This window comes from Kogia breviceps, chromosome 5, assembly GCF_026419965.1.
Source record: "Kogia breviceps isolate mKogBre1 chromosome 5, mKogBre1 haplotype 1, whole genome shotgun sequence".
NCBI classification, from domain to species: domain Eukaryota; kingdom Metazoa; phylum Chordata; class Mammalia; order Artiodactyla; family Physeteridae; genus Kogia; species Kogia breviceps.
The window spans coordinates 52898658-52920276 of NC_081314.1; the positions used below are offsets into that span (position 1 = coordinate 52898658).

The 21619-nt window shown below is 36.2% G+C and overlaps 1 protein-coding gene across 2 annotated transcripts; it reads left to right on the plus strand.

The window, feature by feature from the left end:
- Positions 1–1091: 1091 nt before the first annotated feature.
- LOC136794240 (multiple epidermal growth factor-like domains protein 6) lies at positions 1092–19877 on the plus strand. 2 transcript variants are annotated; one of them, XM_067033966.1, is made up of 4 exons: positions 1092–1200; positions 7179–7307; positions 11092–11205; positions 18903–19877. In XM_067033966.1, exons 1-4 carry the CDS (start codon positions 1179–1181, stop codon positions 19028–19030), a joined length of 393 nt encoding a protein of 130 aa, XP_066890067.1. In that variant the 5' UTR covers positions 1092–1178; the 3' UTR covers positions 19031–19877. The 2 variants fall into 2 exon arrangements, with proteins under 2 accessions (XP_066890067.1, XP_066890068.1); XM_067033967.1 differs by having other exon boundaries at positions 11092–11174.
- Positions 19878–21619: the final 1742 nt, after the last annotated feature.

Genomic DNA, 21619 nt, shown 5'->3' on the forward strand with positions numbered 1-21619 from the left:
AGATAAAGTCCTGGCTCCAGGTAGCAGAAAATTGAAACCTAACGGATACTGCCTCTGAGGCCTCAACGGCCAAGTTATCTTTGAGTGAAAGCCAACCCATAAGCATCTCCCAAAGAAGGTTCTAACTGGCTCCTTTGTGTTTGTTCTTCAAAGAAAATCATTGGAGAAATTTCTTAATTTCCTTAGGCCAGAGCATCTTCAAAAGTTACAGTTTCCCTGAATATTGGGATTAGTTTTGTCTTCAGAAAGCCATGATTTCCCTTCTTTGCTTTGATGGCTAGGGAAGTCAGAACCATATTTGCAGCCTGCCTCTTACAAGTTCAAAGAATTATGATATTCGTTTATGTATACACTACTACTATATTTTCCCTTCACTTGATTCTCAAAGACATTTATTTTATCTCTGTTGTATCTATATTTTGACAAGCATCTCAATGAAATTGTGGAGTGAGATTGCAGCAAAACAAGCAAGCGAATTAATAAATGTGTTAATTTATGAATAAATTAATTTTTAATTTATATTCATAATATTAATTAAATAGATATAATCTGTTAAAAGTAGTTTAACAGATTTGTTGATTTTTAATAAATGCACAATAAATGTATAAATAAATTAATAAATACATATTTGGAGATATGAGCATCATTGATCCTATATCAATGCATAGAAGTGTAAGCTAAAATTTTAGAGTGGACTTTAAGAGGAAACATACTCAAGATTATCACACACACACACACACAGGCAAAGATATCCATGTGATAAAGCAAAACTGAGTCTGTAAGTGTCATTTATGTCATATACATACATAAATGTCTGACACTATATATTTGGATGGAATTCCTGATATCAACTAAAACTGCACTAAGTAAGCAAGAATTTGAACAGGTCCTTTTTTACTTTGGTTTTTGGAAGTAAACTTTTAAACTGAAAACTGAAGGTAAATCAGGGAAACCTATTTGACTAAAAGAAAAGGTCATGTATTTACAGGTTTTTAAAAATCTTGACTGGTGAAACGTTTTAATAAGGAAAATCTGGTTTCCTTTTGCTCTGCTTTGTTTTGCTCCTTCCTGCAGCTTGTCCTGAAGATCACTAAGGGCAGGACTGTGTCCAGCGGCGTTCCTGTGGCTCAGGACAGTGTGACCCAGTGACTGGAGGGTGCCAGTGTCCACCTGGCCGAATGGGAGCCAGGTGTCAGCAAGGTAACAATGCCTTCAGGGTCACCTTGTTCGTCCAGGCACTAATTAAGCTACACTTTGAAGGCAGGTGCCAGGGCATATAATTAAGTGGGCATTGTTCATAACACTATCTTCTTAAATGTGGCTTTAATAACATGAAAGTACACACTCCCGTAGAGTTATAAAGGAAATAGTCTACTGGGGAGTAAACAAAAACAAAGAATAATTTACACATAGTCTTGACTAGGAGCAAATTTTTAAGTAACTGGCTAACTTTTGTAAAACTACCTCAAATTGTGTGTTGGCGGTACCTAATTTTATCAGCTGAAGAGTTTTATGTCCTCATCGATTTTCAGCCCATTGAAAGCTGTAAGAAAAATGAGAGACAGAAGAAAAAAGAAACATGATCTTGGTTTAAAACCACAAAACTTTCTTGAACTAAATAGTATTATTTATTATTATCATACTAACAATCATGATAACTGAAGAACTGTCAAGTTCAATGAAAAGACATGCATAGAGGATGTTGGACCCCTACAGCTCTTGAGTGGGGTCAGCAGAGCAGCTATTTCTCCATGGCATACACAGAGGAGCAAACCTAGTGACTCTGTTGAAATACAAGAGTTGGGTGTGTGGGCAGGCTGCAGGAGCTTTCTTGAACCCCACCTGACATCACAAAGTGGCAGGAAGATGGGATAAAACCAAGAAGTGCACAGACATATTATCTTTTCAAGTCTTCTCTAGAATAGAGGGGAATCTATGGACTATAAGCAGCCTTGCAAGCTAAAGGGAGACTGAGCCTACCCACACATATACACATATCCCATGACTTGTGTCATATGGAGTCTTACTCTGGGCCAAGGAGGCAGCCTAATAGCTAAAATCATTTTTCTAGCCCCAAATTGATACTACCCCCCTAAAAATTACAGGTGCACAAGAAACCAATCTGATACATTAAAACAAACTGGTGCATATAAGAACCTTCCCTCATCTTAGAAACAAAATATGAAACCATTCAAACTTTTTTAGTACAAATTCTGTAAGAAGGAGAAAGGAGAGAAGGAATAAGGAAACAAAAGCAGACAAACACAGAGCAGAAGAGTTTTGTTATGGAGCCCATGAAAGTACTAACCAGAATTTCTTCCAAGCATTCGAAGGACATAATGAAAAAATGTTCCCTGTAAATTGTGAGTGCAATGCAGAGATACAAGGGTTCATGGAATAGATGAAAAGACAACAAAGGGAAATGAAAAAGTAAGCTGGCAGAGTTCAGAAAGAAGTGGAAATGAAAATTAAACCTCACATCATATAAATGTAGACCACACTGAATGCAGGTATTGGGAGAATGGAATCTGCTGATGCAACAACCATGTACATGGAGAATATACTTGAGGAAAGTGAAAACAGTGAAATGGAAAAAATAGACAAATATAAAAATGGAAAAGAAAATATTCATGTATAATCAATATGTTTTTCCTCTGAAATGAAAGATCTGCTGCCACAGATTGAATGAATATATTCTATCCCCAGAAATACTAGTTAGGATTGATCTTAAGTGAGGGGAAACTCTATTGGCGATATAAGAAAAGAAAAAACATGAGATCTCATATGACGAGATGGGGAAAATCAGTCTGGCTTGTTACTTCACAGCAATATTTATTGCTATCAAAGCCTATGAAGTTCTATGGAAAAAATATGACTTAAGTATTTTATACACAGTTAAACTGTTATTTAAGAATAACATATGATGGACAATAAACAACAATTTTTAATAATCAAAAGTTGCTGGGAATATTGTAGCCGTAAAGTATTTTGAAGAAACTTCTAGAAGATAAATTTGAACAACCAAGTAATACATGGAAAATCTCTGGTGAAAAAGACGTTTAGTGGGTGTTAAGTCTACTTTAATTATGGCTGAGTTTAAAACAAATGTGGGAATTATGGTGACACGTATATGATAAATGTATAGATATTTTACATGATAAAAATGTTGAGATTTTAGCATAATGAGCATAAGCTGAAAGAGAAGAGAGGCTGGAGGAGTATAAGTATCTTGATCTTATTTCTTCATTAAAGTTTGTGGGATGAGAGGGACAAATCTGTGTCAAAACATATTGTTCAAATATGACATCTCAATAAATATGTTTAAGTGTATAAAGATAAATGCTGGAGTTTAGAATGCTGTAATTGAGAATTTAAGACTAAAAATACAGCCAAGTAAAATCAGGTGAAAAGAGGAATGAGAAAAATTCGGAGAAAGCAGAATCATATCAATTCCATCATCACTCATACTGGTGAGTCAATAAGTACCAAATGAAGAAATTCATTATATTTTATATTATATGCACTGTCTAAAGAAGATCCTCTAGCTTATATAAAATTATGTTTAAACAGTTTTCACTTAGAAAAACTGGAGTACACACACTTTTTCCTATTCCTCTCTCTAAACCCAGTCAAAATTCTATACACTACGTAGAAAACATAAGACTCTCTGAAGTGTGGAGAGAAGACGGCAGGCTTGCTACAACTATGGAGACCTAGGGTCCACATGATGGTAAGTTCCCTGGGTTTTCTTTTTTGTCTCATGTACCCTGGACTGGGAGCTGGAGAGCCTGCAACCCAGGAGGGCCAAAGGGAGCAGACAAAGAAAGGTCCAAGATAAGCTTGCTTTCTCTAGTCAAAAGATCAGGAAAGGACAGCCAAGCAAGACAGAAAACTCTTAGACAATAACAAGTGTATTCCCATCAAACAGAATAAAACCGTTTCCTCAACCACAGCCCCATTAGCAAAGGCCAAGTGAGGAGTGTACCCTTCAAACTTCACTGGTATACGAGGCGCCCCTCACCCTGCACCAGGATGCGGTGAGGGAAGTACTAGTGGGGCTGGGACTTTCATCCCTGCCAGATAGGAATGGACCCACATCCTGGGCAGTGACAGTGGAAACCATGTGGAAAGAATGAATGTCCACTCCCACCAGATGGTGAGGAGACCACACCCCTCTGTGCTAGGGTGGAATCAGAGGAGGTCTAGTGGACAGTCAAGACTTTCATAAGCAGCAACGAGACCACCCCACACAGTGTCAGGGGAGGTGGAGTAGGGAGCCATAAGGAGGCATTTCTACCACTCTGTCAGGTAGGTGTCAGCCTAGTGATGAGCCTGAACTCTTGCCCTGGCCCAACAGGAATGAGGCAAATTTATCCTTGCTCCCCCTTGGAGGCTGTCTGAGGAACTTGGACTTCAACCTCTAACTGATGAACCTCTTTCCTTGCCAGTACAGTATCGTAGGGGACTTGCTAAAACAGAATATTTAAATGAAATCCAGAGTCTCATAATATTCAAAATGACCAGGTTCATTCAAAAATTATTCATTATACCAACAACCAGGAAAATTTCAACTTGAATAAGAAGAAGTAATCAACAGACACCACCACTCAGATGACACTGATGTCAAAATTATTTGATAAGAACTTTAAAGAAGCCATCATAAAGATGATTCAGTGAGCAACTATGGACATGCCAAAGACAAATTATTTTTAAAAAATTAGAAAGTTTCAACAAAGAAAAAGAGACATAAAGAAGGACCAAATGGAAATTTTAGAACTGGAAAATACAAAAACCAAAATTTTAAAAATCTCAGTGTTTGGAGAGGAAGGGACCGAGGAACACATTAGTGAGCTCAAAGATAAAACAATATAAATTACCCAGTTTAAACAGCAGGGAGGGAAATGAAAACAACTTAATAATAATAACAACAACAGCAACAAGCGAGCTTTGGGAATCTGTGGAACTAAAAAAAAGCTCAAACGTTTATGTCATCAGAGTCAGAGGAGAGGAGAAAGAGGGCAGGACTGAAAAAGGAGTCAAAGGAATAATGGCTAAAGATGACCTAAACATGACAAAAAATGTAAACCTACAGCATGAAAAATCTGTGTGAAGGCCAAACAGGATAAACTGAAAGAAATCCACAAAAGACATATCAATGTCAAACTTCTGAAAACTGAAAAAGAAAAAATCTTGAAAACTGCAAGAGAAAACAATACCCACCTTAGCTTGGAAAACAAGACTCTAGAATAAAATGAAGGTAAATAAATGGGTACAGACACACCAAGCACATGTGAACAAAAATAAAGCAGTAGGCATGACATCAATATCAATGTTAACTTTTATAATTAATAAGTGAATTGTTAACAGGGAGTAAAAGCTATGGTAAGAGAAAAAAAGAGCATGATGTAGTAGGGCTTGAGAGTACTAGGTGGGCTGAAAATTTAAATCAAGTGGTCAGGGTAAGTCTCTTTGAAAGAAGTGAGACCTATGATACAGAAAAAAGCTGGTAACAATGATGTTTTTTAGCAGGGAGACTGGAATACTAGAGCACAGGGATGGAATACATTTTTTCTGTAATATATATACCTCTTTCTGTAATATACCATTTGAAATATTTATCGTGTAATTACAATAACTTTTAGAAAACAATAAAGTTATTTACACAATTCTGTGTGAATATTGTTCTAGGACTTAGACCTGTGGAAAGAAAGATTTCTGAGTACTCTTCGCTTTTCCAATTATGTTTTTTATCCAAAGTCTTATCTTGGAGTCCTATATTTTCACAGATTCACCAGTTTCATCAGTACATTTCAACATTCAGGTTGGAAGATGAATGGGCTTCCTGGTTGATGAGGTTGTTTTGGAAGGGTGAGAGGGACACAGATGAAAGTTTATTTTTATAGTATAGAACTTGGTATCATTGATTTTGCTTAACTGTCTTAAAGGCAAAACCCCAAAGTACATATGATGACATCAACCATTAATTGCACAACTATACCTGTTTTTTTAAATAAACAAAATTGAAATGCTTCTTTCATTTGAGACTAAAGTTAAGCACACCTAATCAGTTAAATAAAGGCAAGGAAGAAGGTGTCATACAAATTGGATTCAAGTATGTGCTCTGTTGTGTATTAACCAAAGGCTTTAGGGCAAGTTAGACATTTTTTTTTTCTCTACCATTTCTCCCACCATCTAAAATAGAAAGAGAAGCCAGAAGTTCTAGGTTTGAATCTTGGTTCTTATCTTTACTGGCTGCTTAAGCCTGATCAAGAGTTAAGTTTCTCAACTTCAGTTTTCTCAAGTATAAAATAAGAATACTGTTACCCACATCAGAGAAATATGTGTAAGCATTAAATGAGATAATTCATGTGGAACATATCATTATGTAAAACTACTATAAACTAGAGGGTATAAATGGCAGGATTTTGGCCAAATCTAGCCACAAATGTGTTTGAATTGGCTGACATAGTTTTGGCTTCCACGATGCTATAAAACAATTTTAATTAGTTGCCAACTTTCAAATATTGGATGATTTCATATAAAATATGGATTTTTAGTTTTCCTGAAAAAAATCATATTAGCTGGCTGTATTGGGCTCATATTCTTCTTGGCAAAACCAAATAAATGTGAGTAACGGTTACTCTCCCACTGGTGGCACTTCCCGTCATTCAATTATTTTCCCCCTGACAATGAAGGCTCAATTTCCCTTATGTCTGGTCAGCTTCACTCATGTGTAGCTTAACTCCTTTTGTCAATGCATTTTAGTTTGTGTCACCCACCACTTTGTGCTGAAGTGCTTTTCAGATTTCAGCACAGAGACATTAAGGAACAAATGACTGGTCCGTCTTCTTTATCAATTATGAGATTACATACATAAAATCTCCCATCACTACTCTAAGGTTGATCTCTGCCCATGGGGCATCTCCAGTTCCTGAAGTATACCAGGCACATAGTTATGAGCTCAATAAATATTTATGGAGTGAATGAAAACATGAATGAATGACAGTGATATGCTTACTACCCTAAGGATACATCTGAGTAGTTTGTTTTAATTTGAACATTTTAAAAAATGGTTTTGCTATATAGATTTCTTCCTGAAGATTACTTACTGAAGCAGAGAAAAATGTTTCTGTGTGACATTTTTATATTTTGATTTTTTTTTTAACTTTTTACTACAGGATGTCCCCTAACAAGGTATGGCCCAAACTGTGAGCTAAAATGTACCTGTAAAAATGGTGGCCTTTGCAATCCTGTGGATGGAAGCTGTACCTGTGCCCTTGGCTGGACAAGAAATTATTGTGAAAAAGGTAAGTTGATTACTACCTTCTTTCATTCAATAAAAATCTACAGCATACTGCCATTGGTTGATAAAGTATAGTAGAGACCTGTGAAGGGGCTCTTTTCCAATAAGCTTATACAAGTTGTTTATAATTATGATTGCATTTCCAATAAAAATAATGTTATGTTTATACTGATTGATTTTGTTACCTTGTTACTGGAAAACCACATGAAAACTCTTAACACTCTTAAGTAATTGAAATGGTATTCGTGTGAAAGAGCTCCTTTGAGACCTAAATCCCACTCCTTCTCCAGCCAGTTCTTGAGGCAGGTGGGATGGAGGATTCAGGGCCCTGGACAGAGCCAGTTCACATTAGGAGTGGACCCAGCTGCAAGGAGTGAAGTGGAGGATTCTGGGAGCAGAGGTCTCCAAACTGCACCTCATGGGGAGAAATTTAATCATGCACCACCATAAATGTACTTATATTTAGAAGTGACATTCATGTGCTTCTCCACTAATATGTACATTATAAAGGTTTAAATTGATAATGAATGGATAAAGATCAATAGTTCTAATGTTTTCTTTGGGAACCACAGTTGATAATTTTGTACAACACAGAAAAGCATGCACCATAGTTAGAGCACACTATTGTAGGAGATAGTGTTGTGTTTTTGCAGAATATTGAGAAAGAACAGTGAGGCAGAGCACGGGTGAGCACACTGTGTTTGGGGCCTAAACTTGGGGCGCCCTGAGTAAAACATAATCCACAGTGAACTTTTACCTAGATGGTTCCAACTTTGGGGGCTATGGCTCTTTAGACCTGCGGCCCTAACATGCTCTCACAGTGAGTGTGAGTACCCACCATCCTTCGCCGCTAATATGACCGTCATGAAACTCGGCAGCATGGCACAGGCGAAAGCACCTTGCACTGGGGGTGGATAGCCCATAGGCTAATCTCTGCTCTACTGACCGTGCTCTGTGCTTTGGAGAGGTTCATAACCTCTCCCTGAGTTTCCCATCTGAAAGTGAGTATGATGACACTTTGAAATGACAGCCCTTCTAAATCCAACATTAAAGACCATGTTTCACAGAATTTTTAAAAACATGGATATCCTCCCTAATTCATCGGAAACAGCTTCTATCAATTTTTTGATATTTGGGACTCCTAAGTCAGAGGAATAGCAGTGTGTTTAGAATAGATGTGATCATGGTTTTTTTTGTTTCTAATTCAGAGTTGGATGATTCTAGCATTTGGGGTTGTGGGATATTTTAACTCTTGATTCTATCATTTAAACTATTGTGGAACATTTCAAACACATACAAGAGTTACTGAGTCATGGGGTAAGTACAAATGTAGTTTTGCAACATACTGATAGATTTTCTTTCATGTGGGGTTGTACCATATTGCATCCTCATCAACAACATATAGAATGCCTGTTTCATCACAAGGGAATCAAAAGAGTATATTATCAAAATTGTGGTGAGAAATGTTGTATTAGTGGAGTTTTAATTTTCATTTTTATTATGAATGAAGTTTAGCATCCTCTTTAATGGGTAAGGACCTTTTTCTATTAATTGTCTATTTGTACTGTAAATAGTTGTAATTTTTGTGTGCCCATGGGAAGAGGTGAGCTTGAGGTCTTTTGTATTCCACCATCTTGACCACTACCATCCCTGCATGGCTTTTTTTTTTTTTTTTTTCCAACAGGATAATTGGGCTTCTAACGTGACAGCTGACCTTTTTTTTTTTTTTTTTTGGCTGTGTTGGGTTTTCGTTGCTTTCTCTAGTTGCAGTGAGCGGGGGGCTACTCTTCCTTGCACTGCACAGGCTTCTTATTGCGGTGGCTTCTCTTGTTGCAGAGCATGGGCTCTAGGCGTGCAGGCTCAGTAGTTGTGGCTCACGAGCTCTAGAGCACAGGCTCAGTAGTTTTGGCGCACGGGATTAGTTGCTCCGCGGCACGTGAGATCTTCCCGGACCGGGGCTCGAACCCGTGTCCCCTGCATTGGCAGGCGGATTCTTAACCACTGTGCCTCCTGGAAAGCCCGACAGCTGACTTCTTAAAGCAAAAGTTGTCAGGTCTTCCTAAGGCTTGGAAATGATATAACATCATTTCCACTGCATACTCTTGGATACAGCCAGTTATGGGTTTAGCCCAGATTCCACAAGGGAATTGATGATGCAAGGGTGTGAATCCTAGGAGATGTGTTTCATCAAGAGCATGTTTGGATTATAGATTCTGCGTGATTCAAAAGACTTTTTTTTGTTTTTATAAAATATGTCTTTCCTCTCTTTTTTAAAATTTTGAGTCATAATTAGGCATGGAGTCCCCATTCTCAGGTTTTAGAGGAATTCAACCAGGTTTTCTTTTAATACTTCTGTGATACCATTTTTGACATTCAATTCTCTGATCAATTTAAAATATTTTTCCTGGTGTATGGTGTGAGGAATAGATCCATTTCCCCCTTATGTGGCTTTTCAGTTGTCATAATGCAGGTTTTACAAGTCTATCTTCCCCACTGATTAAAGATGCAGGCTTCATCAAATACTAAACATTTATATGCAGTTAGGTATAGTTCTGGATGCTCTGTTCTATTGATGTGTCTATTTATGTGAAAATGCAATAATATTTTTATTATGAAGTCTTTATTATATGTATTTGGTACTGGCAGGGCTAGCTGCCCTTCATTGCTCTTCTTTTTGGGGATTTCCTGGTGCTATTCTTGTTTGTCCTTCCAAATGAAATTTATAGTCAAATCGTCTAGATGCAAAAAAAAAAAAAAAAAAATCAGGTTTCTTCCCACTGTTTTGCTGTCCTCTGTGTCTACTCTTTAAAGGAGAATTAGCATATTTCTGATATTAACTCATCTCATTCAAGAATAAACATTGTTTATCCTTCCATTTGTTCAAGCTGTGTTCCCCAATAAGTAAAACACTTGATTTTCGTATTCATATTATGATATAACTATTAATTTTTAATTTATACAGTATTTTTACTAATTTTTAATTGTTCAAATGTTTCTTCTGCATTTATGAGATTAATAATATGATTTTTCTCTTTAGGTTGATAAATATGATGGATTTATCAATGAAATTTTTATAATATTACATGACCTTTCATTCTTGCAATAAATACTATTTAGTTGTGATATATTACTTTATAATATATTGTTGGCTTCTGTGTACTTTTTTTTATAAATTTGGCATTGATATTCATAAGTAAAATTGAGCTGTAGTTTTTTATGCATTTTTTTCAGGTTTTGGAATTGATGTTATACTAACATTAAAAAAAGTATTCAAAATTTTCCTTCCTTTTCAATGCTCTGGAATAGTATAAGTAATAAGGTGATGATCTGAATTGTAAAAGGTTGTAGGATTTACCCATGAAGCCTAGGACGGGTGGAATTTTTTTTTAATTAGAGCTATTTTACTATTTTCTCTATTGTTTTTCCGTTATAGTTAGCCTGTCTAGGTTTTCTGCCTCAAACTAGGCCAATTTGGTAAATTGTCTTCTATAACTTGTCCATTTCATTTAGGTTTTTATATTTATTCATATACTTTTCAGACTTACTCCTTTTGATGATCATTTGACATTTTTAAAATATCGTGTGTATTTGTGCTTTTTCTCTTTTTTCTTGATTACACTGGCTAATGATTTGTCTGCCTTTATTTTTTTTTTATTAATTCTACTGTTTATTTCTGTCTTTGAACTCATTACAAATGCAATTGTCTTAACTAGAATTATAGCTTGAGTGGTTTCTTTTTCAGAATATTTTCCTGGTTATTATGATCTGGGCTGCCATTTTAATTGCAGGTGTCAGAACAGTGGAATTTGCAGCAGGTTTTCTGGAAGATGTGAGTGCCTCCCAGGTTATTATGGAAGAGACTGAGAACATGGTAATCCAAGAAAATGAGTGGGCATATTATGGTATTGATATATTTTAAGCTTTAAAAACTATTTTGTAAATCATAGAAGTAATATGTTCACATTATATCAAATTAGATAAACAATAGTTTAATGTATATTCTTGCAATGTATTTTATAGCTCTAATTTAAGTTGTGGGTGTCGACAACTGGTATGATGAAGTAATTGGACTTCTTTATTCTTTTTGGAATAGTTGTTCAAAAAATTTTCTCTGCTTCTATGATTATCTAGAGTAGACATGGGCAGACACACTCAGTGGAGTCAGCTGTTGGTCTTTTTGAATGAAATCATTCTCCTTCCACTGGCTGCCTTTAGACAGAATATAGACAAAGAAGCTGCTTATTTATTTCACGTTAACCTAGGCTGAACTCTAAAAGATCTGCCTTCAAGTTTCCTTTGAATATATTTATTTATATCACTTCTTCATTTGTACTCAATGTTTTCAACTAAATTGGGAAAAGGAAGAACTATGCAATAATTTGTCTTTGACATCAGAGAGCCCTGATGGACAACACACAGAAATTAAGATATGAGGGCTTTCCTGGTGGCGCAGTGGTTGAGAATCCGCCTGCCGATGCAGGGGACACGAGTTCGTGCCCCGGGCCGGGAAGATCCCACATGCCGCGGAGCGGCTGGGCCCGTGAGCCATGGCCGCTGAGCCTGCGCGTCCGGAGCCTGTGCTCCGCAACGGGAGAGGCCACGACAGTGAGAAGCCCGCGTACCACTAAAAAAAAAAAAAGATATGAGAGTTTAATCTCCAGAATTAGTTGTATACGGCCTGGCTCTGCCATATAAAATATGTATAAACATAACTTCTGTAAGTTTCAGTTTCCTCATCTATAGAATGGGGATAATAATAACACCTGCCTTAAAAGGTTATCATGAGGAATAAATAAGAAGATACATGTAAGCATTTAACACTGAGGCATGTCGTAAAAGCATGATGAACATTAATTATTTAGAAGTAAAGAATTTATAAAGCCTCTGTCGTGATATTAACAATATTTTAAATTGTTTCCACTTGTTTCAACCTGTCTTTAGGCTCTAGAAAACATATTTCACAGAAACAAATCCTACTAATCCTTTCCAGGTTTATAATTCTTGCCAACCACTCTGATGTTTCTTGGGTTAGGGAGTATGGAAGCAGACATCTTGTAGTTTTTGTTCATTTTGTTTTCACAATTGGAATTAGAGATACAAAAGATTGAAAAATATCTATTCAAGCCCCATAACTTTCATCTTACATGCAGTAGGGTAGCAAGTAAAATTTTGAGCAAAGGACATCATTTGGTGAAAGATATCTGTAAAGTGGGTACATTATTAACTGTTAGGAAAAGGAACCATTTGTTTTGTCCATGTAAGAAGCTGTAGTGATAGTCTAGGATTTCAAAAATCTATTCTGGGATCAAAATGTAAATGAGTGAACAGAAGAATATCTTGGAAGAACAATTGACTGTATTTGGCAATTGATTTGGACATGTAAATGAGGAAGATGTAAGAATCCAAGATAACTCTAAAGTTCTAAGCCAGGGGACCTAGAAGAATGATAGTATTATTTAGACAAATGGAAAATGTGAGCAAGCCAAACTTTATGAACTCATTTTTATATATAATTAAAATAGGGGAAATAAAGGAGATTTGATTTTTTTATGTATTGTCAATGACGATTATATAAGAATGAACAGAAGAAACCCTGCACTGAATCTTCCTTTATTATTCATTTTTTTAATTTAAAATGAAAGACTGTATATTATATAAAATAATATATATCAAATTAGATATTTGATATATATTCCTCATCCTCATCTCTTTTGGTTTTACCTCCTTTTTCTGCTCTCTGAATGTGAGTTTTTCCTAATGTTAAATCTGTCCTGAGTAGCTCCATTCATGCTGAAGAAGTGTCACACACATGAAGCCTAGGCAAATCCAACTCTAGGTGCCTGGGCAGGGCGATCAGGAGACACAGAGAGAGAAAGAAAGAGGAGAGAGCAGGAGTGAGAGGGAGAGCAAGAGAGAGAAAGAGAGAGTGTATAATTGAAGGGTGAGGAAATTGCATGCCCCTTCTGTTCCCAATGGTGAGTGGTGACCACAGCCCTAGAAAAACTCAAGGTAGGGAATGGGAATCCTTTGTCTGCAGTCAAACTTCGCTGTCACGTACATCCCTCAGGGTGAGCATCTCGCTGAGCAGAAGACAATTTTCGCATTCCAAGAAATGCATTTGCTTGGATGACATAGGCTCTAAATCTAAACCAATTACTTCTGATGTTCAGACACAAAAATACTGATCTTCTCCAACCATGAAGGAAAAACACGTTATATTGGACTTACTAAGAAACAGTTCTATATCATACTCTATAGGCTATCTAAGGAAATTTTTCAAAGATGAAATTTTACTGACTTTACAACATAACTTCTTCATAAGATGTTAACCTACTACATATGCATCATATCCTCTGTCTTCTATTTCCTTTTTCTCTCCTTTTCCTCACCTGTCTCCCTCACACCCACTTCTGTCATCCATTCCAGGACTTTAAATATCAAGAGCTGTATGAATCACCTTCCACAGATACTCTCTTATTTATTTAAAGAATTTTAAATTCGCACTAAATTTAGCCTGGATCTGAAGTTAGAAAACATTGCTATTTTAGGTGTTTAGGTGATTAGAGGGTTTAGATGAAGTCTTTGGCAGATTATAACACATTCTAGCAAATAAATTTTATCTACTTGAAGATATTTTAAATTTTCTTATGGACTTTTCTAGACTAGTTGTAGAGAATGGCACTGATATATTCTCATATCAGCATGACAAATGTATTGTCAGTATGCTTCTCCGTGTAATTTTGTCTTGCTTTTCAATTCTGTGCTTTTCTCTCCTTCTTTGGTCCTGATAAAGAGATGACCTAGAGCATATCCTTTAATTTTCTCCTTATTTATTCTTAAATCCAAAATAGCATTTTGACATTCTCATTTTCCAGCATGCCTTCCTGGATTTTATGGTTTGAATTGTGCTCACATCTGTGACTGCAAAAACAGAGCCAACTGTGATGTAGCAGGTGGACAATGCATTTGCCCAGCAGGTTTCCACAGTAGCCAATGTGAAAAAGGTATAGCCAGGGTGTTTTTAAGCGTTGAATGTGGGAATTCTGTGTGACTATGAGGTCTTTCCATCTGAGGGCAATCGTGTAAACCCAAATCTGAACCATGGAATAATCACCTGAGCTTCTGATTTGGACATTAAAGTGGCAGGTATTCACTCTACGGACAGTATAATGAGTCCTGATTTTGTTGCTGATTGGTCAAAATGTTTATTTTGCCCTAAATGAAACTATTTAATATGTCAAAACACTACAAAAGCAGTTAGTCTTCAATGGACAAAGATTCTACTCTAAATGAGAAATATTTCATTAAATGCTTTTTAAAGAATGACATGCATTGGGTTCAGTGGTACTGAAACAGATTCAAGGGCTTTATGAAAAATATTTAAAGATGTGAATGAGGCATTTATCAGTAGAAGTAATGGCAGCTATGAATGTGGATGAAGATATAGAGGTGAGAATTTGGGCTACTCAGTTTGAAATAAAATATTATGAAGCCCCGGTCCATTCAAAGCAATGCCAAACCACATCGTTCTCAGTAAAGAACTCCAAGTCCCATTTCAGTCTATATTATGTTTGCTCTTGTGTATATATGGTTACAACCCCAATAATGATAATGATAATATAATGATAGTGGTAATTTGACTTTGATTCAAAGTTATTACCTTAAAAAGGAACTATATATTAGTCCCATACGGTGTCCTTATATGTCACTGGAACTTTACATGTAGTGACTCTTGTTCATCCTTTATTCACTTATTCATTAATTATTTAGTGATTCGATACAATGTGCATCTATTATGTGCCTGTTGTGTGTTAAATTCTGGGAACATAGTGAAGCTTACCATCTTCTGGAGAAATAGACAGTAAATAAATAACATTTTAAGGAAAACTATTTAAAGCAATACACTTGGCTGGGCGACTCAGTCTCATTCCTTAAATTCCTGTCTTCAAAAAGCTTACATACATTCTAACTGGGTACAAACCATTGTTGAAGTAACTCAACTTTAAGGCCCGAGTGTGAAACCGTGTATAAAATGGAGCTTCTTTCTGAGAATTCCGAAAATTTCCTCTCTTCTTCTGACCAATCAATCTCACTTTATCATCACACTTTGCTCTTGTGGAAATTGTATCTTTAATCTCAATTTAGGTGCATCACTGACAGCTCAAGGAGTTAATTCTTCAGCATTTCTCTTTCCTGGGTAGTGTTCGCCTGGAATATTTGGAGACAATTGCCATCAACTTTGTGATTGTGAAAGAGAAAGCTCCTGCCACCCAGTAACTGGGACAATACTGTATCTATGTATGTATGTAAATATCTGCATCTAGTCCAGAATAAGGAACCTCCAGAGGCTCATTAAGAGTCTTGTATTCCTTCCTACCCCTCCTTCTTCCCATTTGTGTATATTTATATGATAAGGCCAAGGGGTTATGAGTAGTGACTTGGAATCCTTTAGGATCTTCCAACTCAGGAGCATATTGATATTGACATTTCTTTTCTGCAAAGCTGCTTCATTAAAATCTCTTAATTCTTGTAGTCACTTGTAGTCACTGCACTACAAGTTTCCTGAGAGTCACATCCATGTTTACTTGTCTTTTATCAAAAACGTTTAGAACCAAGTCTAGCACGTGATAGCCTTCAGCAAATTTTTGTTGAGGGAATTCTTGCTTCCTTTCTCCATGTTCTTCATGGAGTCACAGTAGACAGACGTATGTGAACTTTGTGAAATCTAAACTAAATCTGTCAGAATAAACATCCACATGACATCTTGGTGAAGCCACGGTAACATGTCACCAATGAAACACTCACTAAAGGCAGTGCTTATAGCATTGGTGCTGGCATCTAAATCCTAAAGAAAACCACTAATGTGTATTGAATGTGTATTATATGCCAGACATTATCATTTATACTAGGTGCCTTTACTATTGTCACCATACCCATTTTATAGATGAGGAAGCTGGGAGCTGAAGCACAAGAAGGTTAAGTAACTTACCCAAGTTTACACAGCTAGTAAGTGGGAGCTTGGGGGTTTGAAACAAGCAATCTGGGCCCAGAGCTAGACTTTTAACATCCCCACTGTACTGCCTCTCAAGGAAAAGAAAGGGATAGGACTTTTTGGTTGTCAATCTGCATTGTCCATTAGCCACACGTGCTACTTAATTTAAATTTAGTTTAATTTAAAATTCACCTCCTTAGTCTCACATGACATTTCAAGTGCTCAGTGGCCACACACAGATAGTGGCTACAGTATTGGATAGCTCAGTATAGAACATTTTCATCATTGCAGAAGGTTCTATCGGACAACAGTTAGCAATGACTTAAAACTAGCCACTAAACGAGGAGAGCTTATAGACAGGCCGAAAATTAAAGCCTCACTCTATGGAATTTCTGTGGACTAAATTCGCTATCACATAGTCTCTTTCATCCACAAGTAAATTGCCACGTGACAGTGGAAGCTATGTATTAACTTGTCTATTCTAGTTGGGCACCTCAAGGCCTCTCTTGTCGTGAGCTCTTTGGGGTACCCATGGCCTACACAGACATACTGCAGGCTCTTTTATTTGCATTTTTATTTTCAATTAAGCACAGTTCATCTGCAATATTAACTGTGAACAGCTGTGTCTATGCAGGCACTATAAAGATAAAAGACCTCATTTTAATTTGAACTCTGGTAAAGAACCTATTAAACCGCCATAATACTAATTCATAAAAGAATGTAGCAGCTTTTTATTGGATTACTTCCCCACCCCCTTGGTAAATTAACATTTGCAGACATTCAAACAGATGTCTTAAATACACATCGTTATGAACATGAAAATGTGGTAATTTTGTAAATTAAAATCAGATTCTGAACGGCTCAGTAGAGATCCTGACTCATAACTCTTTTTCAAACAAGAAAACTAGGTCTTACCACCAAACTAAGTAATTCTCCCACACACTGGGCACAGGTGGTTATGTTAGGTTAAATTTGAAATGACACATAGTTTTTTTTTTTTTTTTTTTACTTTCATAAAGTTTGATGATTTCAAGAGAAGATTCATTTCAGAGCAGTATTTGCATCACCTCCGAAGTTCCTTTTACCTACCTGTAGTTCCTTGATTTAGGAAGGGATTGAATTACTGTTTGCTCACACTGAAACTGTAAAAAAAATTAATTGCAAAATTGATATATTTTCCATTTATTCACATTTAAAATATAACTAGTTAATTAAGATGAGAGCAGACCACACTGTAACCTACCTTCATTATCTGAGAAAGAAAAATAAAATCAAATAAACATCCACTGCTCGTGGAATATTCAGGGTGATTCTCCAATCCAGCAAAGAGAATTTTGAGGCAATAAAGAAATGTTTAACAAAATTTGCTCAGAATCAGAATTTTCTCTAGTACCTGTATCTTTATATCTATATCAATATCTCTAAATTTTCCACTTTCCACTTCCTGATTTGGACTTTCTTCTACATATGCTTGATACCTTGTGTCTTTCCACATCGTAGCACAAAATGAGGAATGAGCACTAGATGAGAATTTAGAAATCTAACTCTGTCATTTACCAGGGATCTAACGTTTGAGAAGGTCCCCTAAGACATTCCAAACCTCAGTTCATCTCTTTCTAGAATGATAGAGCTTACCTCACTGCCTCTCCTACCTCAAAGGTGTTTATTAGAACCAATTAAGATAATGTATTAGGAACCCATTTTGAAAAATGGCGTAGGGCTAGCTGACTGTTATTATTGCAAAGTTAAGTTTCTCTGGTCCTTAAACATTGGTAAATTGAGTTATTTCCCAGTCTTGCCTGACTGCCTAGGAAATGTGAAACCATTTTCTGTTTCCATGGGCTGGGCTGGGCTTTCTTCCCAACCTCACAATCCTTCAGAAACAGAACCTGTTAATTCTCTGCTAATTCTCTGCTGGATATCAGACTAAGACCAAATGCACAGGCAGGGGTGTGATGTTTGAGGGGCCCCCTTTTAGTCCACGTTTCATTGTTTTGATAAAGCTAACACTTTTTAATTCCTTTTCTTCATTTCTCTACTGGTTGCAATCACAATGCAATTCAACTTAAAGACAGTTATAACCCTTTAGTACATACAGTAGTATTTTACACAGGGGATCTATGGCCCTTTTGACATATTTTAAGAGATGAAAGAGTTGAATTTAAAGTCATTTCCTTTTCAGCAACATAAGCACAAATAATTGTGTTTTCAACCTAAAGACAAACTTCATATATTGTGTATTCAGGGTGAGTTTTGCCTTTTTCTGGTCTCAAGACAACTAATCCATTTTGCGTGTGTCCCTCACAATGCACTACTACTGAATAATCTAATTCTGAGAAGCACTTTAAAAATATAAGTTGCTGTCCTGTCTTCTCGTTTTTTTGATTTTGCCACTAACTTCCTTGCCTCCCCAGCCTCCTCCTGTTTTCCATTAAAATCCTTACTTTTCTTATATAACATTCTAGCATGGGGAAAAAATAGCAATGGTTAAACAGATTTCTTTACAAGCCTATCATTGTCTTATTGCATTCCAAGACATTGTAGTAAAAGGACTGTATGATAGAAAAGCATATTTGAATTGGCTTTATTCTTATTTTTCCCTCACAGAAAGCAGGTCAGGCCAGTATGGACCCAACTGCTCTCTGAAGTGCCAGTGTGCCCACGCAGCTCACTGTGACCCTCTCAATGGGAGCTGCACTTGCCCCCCAGCCCCTAAGAGAATGGGTCCAAGCTGAGAGGAATATGGTTTGGACAATCCTCAATAGCCAAAGACCAACAGCTTCTCAGTGGATGAATAGAATTTTGCTGAGGTTCACCCATGGTTCATCATCAACTTTGGCAGAGAAATGTACTTACTCAACCATCTTCAGCCCAGCCTCGCCTGTTGTGAGGTGAAAAACAGGATGTCTCAACTTTATGGCCTCCAAGCATAAGTTCCATTCTCTAGCCTACCGTTCCCAACTTCCTTTTGCTGCAGAACAGGCCCAAGAAAATGAGAATGTTTTTCAAGATCCCAAATCGTAGTAACATTTTGGACTAATAAATGAAACTTTCTATATGCACAGGAGGTATTTAAATCTGGAAGTAAAAACTGCTTTTCAGTTCCGGTTGGACTGCACTGAAATATTCCCACCTATTTACTGAAGACCTCAGTGGCCATTAAGTAGCTGGATCCTCTTTAGAAATGTCTAGAATTTCATCTATGTGTCCTCGGTATCCTGCTTCACAGCTAAGTCAGCTTCAGATTGTTAATGCATTGTATTTCAAACATAACTTTTGGTGTGGGAGGCTATTAAGACTTTAGCCACATAAATATCAGGGTAAAAGTATGACGTGCAGACTTACAATTAATCATCAAAATGTTTAGTGGTGTTCTCCCCATCACCGGTCAGCAGACAGGAAGAAAAAATGAGTAGAAGTGATCAAGGCAAGTGCTTAGCCTGCTCTGAGGGACACAAATTTCCCATGGAGTAGGGCCTGACTGGAAGAATTTTAATCTACACTGTAATCTTGACCCAAATTGTTCATCGTTTAGGTCAACTCTACAGCATTTGTAAGCATAAGCCCTGTGATGAGCCCCAGAAAGACACAGCAATAAATATGATTGTATTTTTGCTCTCAACTGGTTTATACATGTTTAAAATTTCAGACGACTGGTTAATTTACTTTAGAGAACAAAAATTTTCTCAATTGGAAATGTTGTTACTCATGCTATCCATGCTTTATTGGGATAAACATAGAGAATACTGAAATTTTATGACTAGATATTTGACTTATATACTGTCTAGAGTAGTTTTTAAATCAAAATCTATTTAAGATAGACTTGACTAAAGGATTTATGAAAAATGCTTGGTGTTATCAATTCAATAGAGTTTCTGAGCTTTACTTAACATTTATCTTCCTATATCTCAGCACATTTAACAGAGATATAGCATACCTATAATAGGCAGCCATGTCAAATTTAATGTTATTAAATAATATGAAGGACTTGATTAGATAACTTCCTAAGAGATTACTTATAAATTTGCTTTGGTCTTAAAAAAGCTGCAATCAGCTTATCCTTTTCTATTCTCTATCTACAGTATTTGAAATTAGAGTTTTTTTTGTTTATATTTGAATTCATTTAAACTATTTTTATCCAATCAATGGAAAACTATGCTTTATTCTCAATATTTGCTCATTTTCCTTACCTTTTATTTTTCAAGCTTCTCTCAGCTATCCTCATCTGACCTGCAAAGAGAATAAGATATATAAAAGCAGCATTCTTTCTTGGGCTGCCATCCACCACTGGACTCCCTTCATTTCAAGACTTAAAAAAAACAATGACTGCAAACAGGGAAGAAAAGCAAGACACCAGGTTTCTCTTCCTTACTAGAGATGTTGTTATCACCTAGTAAGACAGGCAAGAATTTGGCAGGAAAAAAAAGTAAGATATTTCTTTAGGTTGAATTTTTTTCTTATATACTGCTTAACTCTTTATAAATGAGAAGCCATATGTAAACTGTTAAACATGATTGTTGGCAAATGGCAGATGTTCCATATATTATCTCCCTTCATCCTCTTTTCCACCCCAAGCTCTGAAACTAACTATGAGAGTGGGAAAACAAAGTCATAGCATAAACCTGTATTTGCACAATCACATGACCCTTTAGACAAAGTGAATTTCACTTTCATTGTTATACCAGTCAACAGGAACCAATGCAAGTTACTATAGCCCCTTTTCTTTACAAAATTGGTATAGGTTTCCCTTTCATATCAAAAAAGAAAACAGAAAAATATTTAAAATCCAGAAGGTTTCCATTTTACTTTTAGTCACCTTGAAGAATCTTAAGTACGACTCTACAAAAGTTAATAGTCATGTGGTAAGTCATCTGTTCTAAAAATATTCCAGTTCTTCTCTTTGAGGACACTAGTAGATGTCTAAAAATCATTGTGGGCAATGACATTTCATTCATGGACCAGCATATAATAAATGTTAATCTTAAATAATTTAACAGATGGAAAAGTATAAAATAGAATTTCCTTGCAAAATCATAAAACAGACTTTTTAAATTCATTTTTAAAATAACGGGCATGTTAAAATGCTTTAAATTAAGAAAATAGTATACAATGACCCATATTTCTGAATAAATAAATATAGCATATGTTTTACTTCTATAAGGATTTACCTGAGCTTTCTACATGTCAACAGCTATTTAGGTACAGTAAAGTGTAATTTGGCTACCAAGATATAATTTGCACAAAATTTAAAAAAAATCAACTGTTGTTTAAAATGAAGCATGATTTATAGGCGTGTCCTTTTTATTTATTTTTTAAAAATATTT